General features: G+C 40.9%; 1 protein-coding gene across 1 annotated transcript; it reads right to left on the bottom strand.

Annotated features, from left to right (window-relative positions):
* Positions 1-1,433: 1,433 nt before the first annotated feature.
* On the bottom strand, positions 1,434-9,137 carry dhrs3b (dehydrogenase/reductase (SDR family) member 3b). The gene is made up of 6 exons (XM_046029325.1): positions 8,456-9,137; positions 4,125-4,268; positions 3,703-3,822; positions 3,028-3,266; positions 2,009-2,134; positions 1,434-1,914 (listed from the first exon to the last, which is right to left on the bottom strand). Exons 1-6 carry the CDS (start codon positions 8,648-8,650, stop codon positions 1,830-1,832), a joined length of 909 nt encoding a protein of 302 aa, XP_045885281.1. The 5' UTR covers positions 8,651-9,137; the 3' UTR covers positions 1,434-1,829.
* Positions 9,138-11,151: the final 2,014 nt, after the last annotated feature.

The raw sequence follows: 11,151 nt of genomic DNA, 5'->3' as shown, positions 1-11,151 counted from the left end.
ATGTATTCTCAAGAACAATCTCAGTCAATATGTCTAAAATGTTTATACTAAAATATGTGTGAAGTGGAAAGAGATCTTTCAAGACAGAAATGGAACATAAGCTTTCCCCTAACATCCCCAACATGGACACAGTTAAGTGTCTAAGATGCTGTTGTTTCCCTGAGGCTATTTCAGTTTAAGGAATGGTATTACATTTTGGGCAATACGTTTATTTTGGACTATCTTGCAGAGAGTTTGTGAGAAGATCGATACCAATCTCAGCAACTCTAAAAGAAGAAAGGTTTGTTTAACCTTCAGGCAAAGCCAGGCTAGCTGTTTCCCACTGCTTTCAAGTCTTTATACTATGCTATGCTAAGCTAGTTGTTGGCTTTAGCTTCATATTTATTGTACATGAGAGTATCGATATTCTTATCTAACTCTTGGCAAGAAAGCACATAAGCACATTTCCCAGAATTTTAAACTATGTTTGTTGTTATGTTGTTGATGACTGTTACAGGTTTTCATTCAACTCACATAAGATCAAGGTGTTTATCAGCTACTGTAGTGGTAGATCAGAAGCTTCTTGCTACCTTCTCATGGGGACAGACCTTTGCCTCATTTCAGTTCCAAGGTTTTTTTGACAATCTTTGCTAATTCAGCTTGCAAGCATGGCTCTCCTCAATTTTAAGACATACTTTAATAATATCCTCACTAATATAAAACGTAATTGTGTGACTCTCGCAGTGATAAATCTCATCTATGAGAATTTCCACAGCTCCCTTCCTCTGCTTTGTGCTAAAGCCTCCTGGAACATGCTCAGATTCATATGCAATTAAAGGAAAGAGGCTCCATATTGTCCCATTATTTTTCTGGAATAGTATCCTCTGGGGTTTCACTAATGCATATCACATTTATATCATCTACTACCACAATTGTGTAGCAGTTGCAGACATTGTAAGATTGTATGAGAATAAACTAAGCTAATAAAACCAAATGTGACATATTGTCATCTTCATAACAGACAATACAACAGTTTACTTTTTTAGAAGTTTACTTCAATAATAAAAGCCTTAAGATGACAGCGATCCTTTCGGAAGTCAATAAACAGAACAGTCTCTGCCTGGCCACGTTCATTTAATGTGGTAGATCAATGTGCAAAGTGGGTAAGAGGTCTTGACCGACTTGTTTTGAGTTCATTATGCTTATGGAGAATTACACCATTTTCTGACAGCAGAGAGCAAACGATAGTACACATGCCCACCCCCCCTCCCCAATCCCCCCTCCCCAGCATGTGTTTTATGTTTTGACAACATCGTCTGTCACAGTCACTGATCTCATGCTTGGAATAAATCAAAACACTGCCAAGGGAGTCAAAACCCAGACACAAAACAATGTGTACCTCCCAAGTGTTCACTTTTTCTGTTTTCATCATGCACAAAGAAACACGGTGCATCTCTAAATCTCCATTTTATTAACTTGTTTTTATTCAAAGACACATTAAAAGGAGAATAAAAAAAAGAGGTGTAAAAACAGACTAAGTGTCACACAAAAAACTCCCAGAATAACTACTGGTACAGAACTATGTATGCATGGCCTCTGTTCATAGTGTGAATGGCATTCACTCCTCCATATTATACACTTACGCACCCACACACACACGGGAACAGGGTGTATCCTGCAGTTTATCAATTAATTCTACTTGCCGAAGCAACCACCTTGCATGTCCCCTAAGTGTTTGTCTTCACACTGTAATGGGGCCTCCAGGGGCTTCCAGATGTCTTAAGGTCCATATTCCCTTTATTACACCCCAGAGCTCTTGAAGTCACTTTCAGATTGTGTACAATCCAGGTTCATGTCCTCCCTTTGAATGTGTTCATGCAGGTATAACTCCCCGAAAACTTGTGGATTTCTTCAAGTGCAACTTGTGGCATGAAGCTGAAAGTACATAAAGACCAGGGAAAAAATGTTGAGCATGAAACAATTAAAATAATGAAAACAAATAATTCAACAACAACAAAAGACTTTTTACCTTTTTAGAATAACAAGGGCATGCATAGTCCAGGGCAGGTAGAGGAAGGCCTTGTCAGCTCTGACTGCATCCACAGTCCTCTGGGCAACTACCTCAGGTTTGAGAGGTGGAAAGAGCTGGGGAAACCTACAAAAGAAAAGATAGTAGTTTTGAGATAAAATGATCATTCTGATAAAATAAACAATCCACGTTCAAGGTGTATCCACTGCTTGTAACAGGCAATTGGGTGGAAAGTTTTATTTGAAATGACAGTGAAAGTAAAGAATGCCGTAGCTAGCTAGACATATGCATTTTATGGCAGCATAGCAGCATATTTTAGATAAACTGTGGGTTTAAGCTGCCAAATTGTATATTAAATGTTGAAGCTATTACACAACAAATGGGAAAGGTATAAAAGGCCCCAGGATACAGTAGCTTCTAGGGGGCAGACAGAAATGAATAAAAATTTTAAAAAAAATCAACAAATTGCTTAATGAGTGACTATACAAATTTCTTTTTTAAGTCATTGAGGTGCTACTATTTTGACCATAAACTGTTGTTTAAGGCACAGTTAATACAGAACGTTCTTACTCACAATAAAACTGTGGGGGAGTATCTGCAAAGAGCCTGCGGGTTGTGCTAAGTCATAAACTCACACTTTAGAGGTTCCCTGTCTTTTATTATGATCTACTAGGGAGTAGCTCATTACAGTTGGGAGATTGTCAGAGGATCACCAACCTCAACCTCAATAGAATTCATCCTCTAGGGACCACAGCAAATTTCACACAAATTCATTGCCAAGATATTTCACTACCACCAATGTCAACATCACAATGATGCTAGAGGAAAGTCAGGGGATCCCTACAGTCAGTTTGATTCATCCTATGGGTAACATGAATGTACAAAATTTGGCAACCGATCCAATGGGGTTGTTCAGTCTGGACCAAAGTGGTGGACAGACTGATCTAAGGACCATTTGCCATCCCTGGAACCGCACAGCTAGCATGGATAAACCAATTACACATAGCATCTATAAATACCTGACTCTCATGCCCTGGAACATCTCTGTATTGGTGTGGAAGGGAAGCACAGTGGTGCAGCCAACACCGGGACAGTCCAGCAGCCCTAGCGTCAGACTCTCCATAAAGGCCAGTGATGAGGCCTTGGAGGTGCAGTAGTCTATGGTCCCAGGGATGGGAGACTGGGACAGGATGGAGTTTATGCACACTACATGGCCGTGCTGCAGCTCCAACATCCGAGGCAGGAAGGCCTTTGTAGTCTGGGATGAGAAGAGAAAAGAAAAAAAAGGAGAATGAATATGAGAATAAAGACAAGGTAGATGAAAGCATTGAAATAGGTGAAATATATTCAGTAGAGTAAAAAGAACAGACAAGAGAAACAGGCACACTGTGTGAGCACAGATTACATTTCCATTTCGTTGATAATTGCATTTCTGTCTGCATATGACACAGTCTTTTGATCTTCATTCAAAAATAAAAATGCCATTCCTCTGGTGTTTCAGGGGCTGAGAGGCAATTTGGAAATACCCCACTTAACCTGCCATAATAGCAGTCATGACTGACAAGTCTGGGGGTCCCTACTGTAAATAGTGCCATGCTATAACCAAATATGAAAATGATAAGGATAACCTGCTAAGAGGAATCCCCCTGCTTCTGCACGCAAACTGCCTCTGCTTTAATTTCTGCAAGTCTTACCCAGAACTGTCCCATGGTGTTGATGTGTTGGGATTTCAGTAGGGCATCATCATCACTGTCCATCAGACTTTTGCCATGGACTACAGCAGCGTTGTTCACTAATATCGTTACATCGCCCACCTGAGTATAAAAGGCACAAAAATAAGATAAAAAAAACATTGTCAAAGATCTCATGCATTTTCGGTCTGCTTTCAAGAGAGAATACATTTGTGCTGCACCAGAGCTGTAACCAATATTCTTAACTCTGATTCATATATTTCAGATGAAGTGTAATCTATACACCAGATGGGAGACAGAGCAACTCAGATGAAATATACATAGGAGACATCACATAGAAATATTTATGAAGTGTTTCACTTGGTGCAGACGACATTCCTCTTAGTGCAAGTAGAAATATCATTAAAAACATTAAGCTGGTGTACCTTTTCTCGAACCACCTTGGCTTGCTTATAAACCTCCTCCCGATTGGCCACATCACACAGAAAGTAATGGCACTCTGTTCCTGACAGAAAGATCTCTTCAGCTGTTTCTTTTAGGCACTTTTCTGTTCGGCCCCACAAGATCACCTAGAATAACATTTTTAAAAAGGTTAGAAACAAATACATGCAGTTTCCATGTTCTGTGTTGAAACTGTGCAAAAATCAGAAGCAAATCAAATGAATGGTTGCTTATGAATCGAACAAAAAGGGTTGTTTTTTACAGTCAGTCAGTCATCAACAAAACATTACGTATGTTTTTCGCAATTTTTCTGGCAACGAGACCTGGTGTAACTGTGGAGATCTTTGAGCAGCTCTGCTCTTTTCATTCAGAGAACAGAGAGGCCATTTTCACTCCAACAAATAGTTTTCGAGCAAGATTAAAGGCTTGGGGGTTGCTGTGTGAATGAACTGTCTCTTCATCCACCCGGAGACTAAATGAAGGCTGGTCATTTGAGCAGGGAACATGGGGTTGGATGGAGGTGGGGGACTAGTGATTGGGCAATTAGATCTGTCAGTCTTTGGGGTCAGGGAAAGGTAATGAAATCAGGGGGTGAGCCCTCCTCATCTCTCAAACACAAATTCTCAAAGAGATTACACGGCCTGTTGGGCAGATGAGCCCCGTCATTTCTGGTCAGGGAGTCTGAAAACAGTGCGTGTGTGAAGTGCTGAGGACACCAGTGTGGGATTTGGCTGGTCGCCCGTGACCAAGGTTAATATTTGAGCAAAAAGTCTTCTGGAAAGTGATCTTGTGTATGTGAGAGACAGAAAGACCGTGTGTGTATGCAAACACACACAAAAGAAAGTGTGTCTCATACCACTTACAAGGGTTCAATTGCGATAGATGATCACACGTCTTTTGCACATATTAAACCAAGCATGTCATCATGCATAACAGGACATTTTCAAATGGTTTAAAATTTACTCAGCATTTGTCCAGAGCCATACATACGGGCAATGACATTATGTTAATTTGCACGGTCACAACCCTTAAAAAAAAAAAAATCACCAAATTAATTTCTGATGGTGATCATATGGGAAGAAAACCAAACACAGAAGACTGACACTGTAAAGCTCTAGAGACATCAAAGATTACAGTCTGGAATGTCTTCTTTATTTCTTTATCAGATCTGAAGCAATAAGGGTTTGGCTCCCTCTGTGAACAGCCCTTGTTTGAGTTGCTTTTGATTGGGTTTTTTTGTTTGCTTCATTTGCAAGCCCATTTGAGTAATCAGTGAAGGCAGACAGGTCTTGATAAATAACTGAAAGCTTTTAATAGGATTTGAGCCTTACAAACAAAGCTGACAGCTTTCATTAAAAGTCCGCACTAACTGTGCTCTCCTGTTAAAATGTTATTTAATTCATTAGGTTTATCACCCGTCACAACACACAAGACCCTCAGAACAAACAAGCGTTGGCCAAATTGCTATCTGGACAGAAACAGTAACAAAACAGTTTTTAATTGACCTTGCACAAGCCCCCTTCGCTGTCAGTGATAAACCAGTGATTGTTTTAACTAGGCATGCCTAACAAGACTTACTGTCAACACATGCTGTAAGTAAAAGCTCTCTAATCAACAAATTAATGTTGCAAAGCTTGACACAAGACCTTGAGAGAGAGAGAGTGCAGATGTATGTCTCCGTGTCCCCAGTAGCTCCACCTGAATTACAGTGATACTCTATCTCTCAGGTCTGAATGTATGGGTGGGTTTGAACCCTCCTTTTCACACCCATTGTATGGGCCAGCAGAGAGGCGGCACACAGAGGGGGCAGTAGGAGTTCAGGAGGCAGTCGCCTGCCGCTGTCTAATTACTGCGGAGACAGCAAGGTCAGTTGCAGGGCAATACCCAGCTGGGAGCGGTGTGCTTCCCGCCTCCAGCACAACACACAAACGCACACCCACAGAAACCTGTTGTCGGTGGTTCAGTTTGGTTCATCTTCCTTGCAGTGACCTCTTTATGTAATGTTAACATCCACATAAAAATGTAGGTTTTCTACAAACACTTTCTTCCAGAGTTGTTGTCATGGTACTGAAAAATACTTGGAAAAGGAGCTTTGAAGAAATATGCTGTTTCAAGTTGTCAGCTATTTACTGGGATTGTTTTGAAAGCCCCTCTTGCAGTGCTCTGAACTTGGATACTGTTTTTGAAAATACTTCTGGTCTGGTTTATTGTTTCAGAGCTTCGTTCTGCAACGGTTCCCCCCTAAAAGCACACAAGAAGACCTGGCTCCCCTCCTGAGTCCTCGGCTCTCCACCTCGCCAGATTCTTTCATCAACACTGTAGTTAGTCTTCCTCACGCCGTGAAAACACTAAAGCCGAAGCAGGGGGAAAAGGAAATTCCGGCTGCCAATCATAAAGGGGCTCAAAGAGGGGTGAGCACAAGTTCGTAGAGGTTAGACCTATTCATAATTCCCCTCCTATTTCCTTTTAGCATCTCTTTAGGCAGGGAGTAATTGTCATACACATTACCACAGGTGTTGTTTTCAAAGCCTTCACACCTAGATAATACCCAACAATGGGGGGCTGAAAAGCATGGTGATATCCTTTGTTGTGCAGCTGCGAAAGTAAAGCTTTTAAAACCCACTGGTTTCTTCTTGCTCTTTCCCCAAGGAGATGTCATTGAAAGACAGAGGGAGGCAGTTAGTGTTTCATTATGCTTTTAGCAATGTTTTCAAGCTGCTAAAGTTGTGCCTTAAGAGAGCATCCAAGATGTGGAGCCCATGTCACATGTGTACAGATAATTACAACCCAAAACTTTCAGCTGGGCTGCTCAATGCAGTTGTATTCTATGTGTAATGATGACTCCCATCTGAGGTGACCAAAAATAGAGCTTGCTCTGTATTAACACATTAGTGCTAAAAAGACACTAGTGGGTAATCAGGCACTCAGCTGTGTAATGTTCACCCACTGGATTGGTAGACAAACCATAGCTGGAAATGATGATAGGAACAGAGACTGACCTGTGATGATGTGGGTCTGTCTATGTAGCCATTGGTGCATTTCAGACCCAAGTGAAGCACCTTTTTAGTGGGTACTCATAGTGAGGGTGAGGAGAGATGGGAGGGGTCATGGTTTTGATGGGTGGGGTGATTCTCTGTAATTTGTAGGGCTGGATGAGTTTTTAAAACTGATTTACAATGAGAATATTGATTTGTAATTTAAGGATTTGCAAAAACGACATCCAAAGGATAAGTCCAATTTAGCAATGTAATCAGATAATATTTGGATCCCCTTAAATCTATATCTATAGAACAGGATGTTACACCGTTGATTGTTCTCTAGAGAGCAATCAAAACATGGGAAACAGCATGAAAGATCCAGCTGGGTAAAATAATGATCTTCAGTATCATAGTAAAAATCACTTTTCATCATATGACCTATTTTGGTCTATGACCTCATAAGAATCTGTAATCTGATGACATTGCCTTTCAGTTACAGGTTAAAATTGCCACCTTTGGACCAATTCAAGATATCGTAATCTGTTCCTCCCTAACTCTTTTTGTTGGGTTCATATAGTTTTGCATACACTCCATAAAGGGCATCTCATGTCCTTATGCTATGCCTGGAAAAAAAACCTAATCTTTCTATTATTAAAAACATTATGGAGCCTTTTGGTGTGTTCTGATATTTTGGCAGATTTTACAACAGTGCAAAAACTGCTCAGGTAATAGGGTAATAGTAGTGCTGTTATTATGTGAATGACATTGAAGCAGTTTTGGTCAGGCTTTGTGCATATATCCCCTTCACTATACACACAAGCAGAGTAAATGCCTTTATCACAGCCTAACTTTTTAGATAATACATGTAGACATGTCAGTCACACTAGAATCACCTCAGACCTTAGCAGAATGAATGTTAGGCCAGTACTGCACTTAATCAAATCAATCAGCCATAAACGCTGTCCAGACCTGCCCTCTGGTTGACCCAAGCTGTTGTGCAATACTTGAACCAAAATTGAGGGCCTGTCTCCGGTCTCACTGGACCAACTAGGCTACTTAGGGGTTATGATCCCTGCTTTCTTAGAACAGTGGAACAACAACACACTTGGGACAGGGTGGGCAGGTTCTAAATGGGCTACCAGGAGGAGGGAGGTGTATGTGTGTGTGTGGGAGGGGGGTCAGACTGCCCATCTAGTTTTGACACAAACTAAACCTACAGCAGAAGCATACATTGTCAAAACAAATTGCTTGCAAAATAACTTCAGTTGTTAACTAATGCATTTCTTTGGACAGAGCAATGTGGGTGCAACTAGTTGTCCGAAGTTAAATTAAATTACCTTTCTGGCCCCCTGCTTGGCAAACTCCTTAGCCAGGTGACGCCCGATGCCTCGTCCCCCACCAGTGATCAACACCACCTCCTTGGTCAGATCCTTCCTTCTGCTTGGCAACAGCAACAAGAAACTTGCTTTGACTATATAATAGAGCATTTGAACCGGGAAAAGAAACATACGACACGCGCTTTTCAACTCCATCTCGCGAAGTGCTCACGGGCAGCCGACAAGTATAATGTTTACGCTGAAAGTTTACGTGCACAACTAATATCCTCCAACAGTGCAGAATCAGCGACTTGTGAGCTCTTGCAAGTTTATCCGCATGCAAACAATATCATATGCAGCCTCAGAAACTGCTGCATGAGTAATCCACTGGCGGAAAAATATTAAAAAAAGCAGAAATGTGTGACTTCCAAGAGTTCTGACATGTTACTCGACATGCATGACGCTCTCGAAATGCGTGAGTGATCGCTCATTACGCCTGTCAACCACTGTTAGAGACGCAGAGACGTGAAACCCAAGTCCAGGCGACGCTCCGTGGTGTGCTACTGAAACCGCTGGGCTTTGGTGTTGTGTTCCTGTGCTGTCCTGTCTTGCCTTATATTACCGCCTCTGCCTTTGCTTGGGTGCCTCCACTAGTGAAAGGACCTGGATGCACCTAAAGGAGAGGTTTGTGAGGGTATTAATCCTGATTGACATGTTAAGTGGGGATGAATATTTTGCTCCTGTGCCATGCCCTGAGTGGTTACGTACTTGCCTCTTCCCCACCCCCTTCATGTGTCTACAGTGCTGGTTCTCAATCTGTGGTCCAAGCCCCTCCCGTTAGTCGCCCCACTGCGTCCTAGGTGGGTGCCTAATCTAGTTTAGGAATGCTTAACTTCATTAAAATTGCATTGACTCGTTGCATAACAAAGACAATGATGTTTCAATCACGTTTCACTAAGTCAATGCAAAATAACCAAAATATTCTTATATAAGAGTCTGAGATAGGGGTATTTGGTCAAGAGCTTAAAATGACAGAAAGCTCAAATAACCCTTTCTCCAGCCCCCCTTTTAATTACGTGAAACAAATAAGCAGACACATAATCAGTTAAGCACTAATTGTAACCATAACACTATAACCCAAGAATCAGTAATAAGTGTAATAGTAATATACATGCAAAATCCATTTCAAAACATACAAGAACTGGAAAACAATTTAAGTGATTATGTTGGGCAATCTGGGTTTCAAATTGCACAATGAAAAGTACATAGCTGATGTGCCCTTGAGCCAGTTACTGATCTCTGCTTTCTCCATCTTCAGTATTTTGATGCTGACAAACCTGCAACAAATTTGTAGCCTCATAACACATGTAAAAGTCAAGTCTAGTTCTAGGTGATCCGCTGTATCAAAAGCTCACATAATAAATTACAGCAAATATTGTCTTCAGTTTTATAAGCATGCAAGCATGTTTTATTTGATGATACACAACATTCAGTTTGTCCTTTGTAGTGGTTCCCTATGCACAAAGCCACATCAATTGTTTAACCCAATTTGTGGAGCAAATATTAGATATATATATATATATACACATACATACATACATATATACATATACATACATACCTACTTCCCAAATTGCACTGTCACATATGTGACAGTGCAATTTGGGAAGTAGGTCAGACAGGTCTCAGAAGCTCGGCAGGGTGCCAAAGTGCATGAATACCTCCCAAACAAATCCTATGAATTCATGGGCCTCAGACACTATTCCAGTCTGTGATTTTTGGCCCTGGCACTGTGATTTTTGCTGGATATCGCTGAATGCAGGGCTTTTTGAGCAACTGGGATGGATTTAAAGAGCAGCCTCACAATGGTTGCTTTGTGCTGGGCTCAGCTACTTAGGGAAGCCAGAGAGGCTCTCGGGGGGCTAAAACTCCAACTCCAGATGCTGTCTTCATTTTGGAAATTTCTAAGATTTACAAAATGTGAACCCAAAGTCAAGTTGCATTGGAACTTTATACAAACATATCTCAATTGAAGTGAAATTGGTTAGTTAGTTGGTTTGCAAACACAAGAAAAAAATCTTAAGATATATATTACAGCGAGTGGCAAATGGATTCATGTTGCACGCAGAATGCAAAAATGTAAATAGTATGTATTATAGAAAGCACTGTTTATTTATACTCATGCTATCACTGCCATCTACAGATCAGCAGTGAAAGTTCAGATAAGGCAGTTCACAGTCAGCCGTCATGGACATTTCCTTCCATTAAACACCAGACAATGAAAATGCCATTCTGTGCTGAGTGCAGCTGTGAGCAGCAGAGGTCTCCTCAATACAAGGGGCATGAATGAAAGCAGAGGGAAAAAAACACAACCTTCAAAAGATATTGCTAGAGACTGGTAGGCAACGTAAGAGATGTAATGGAAAAGTAATTAAAAGCTGCTCTATTAACATAAAAACTATTTTGTGAACTATTTCATAATGGAACAACTTGGTTTCTTTGGGAAATGTGTAATTACTTTGACTACACAGCCATAAAAATGTTGAAGAATATAATTATTTTTTCCTAGGCAACAGGCAGCCAAACATATCATTAAGTGAAACCAAGGTCAGAATGCATTGCACACAGATGTGGGTGGAGTGAAAAGTGGCTGAAAGAAGGTAGATAAAACATCTACTCCTAATGACTTACCTTCAGCAGAGCAGACCAGCAACACC

This window comes from Micropterus dolomieu, linkage group LG18 (assembly GCF_021292245.1).
Source record: "Micropterus dolomieu isolate WLL.071019.BEF.003 ecotype Adirondacks linkage group LG18, ASM2129224v1, whole genome shotgun sequence".
Classification (NCBI taxonomy): Eukaryota; Metazoa; Chordata; class Actinopteri; order Centrarchiformes; family Centrarchidae; genus Micropterus; species Micropterus dolomieu.
This window is presented reverse-complemented; position numbering and strand designations above follow the sequence as displayed.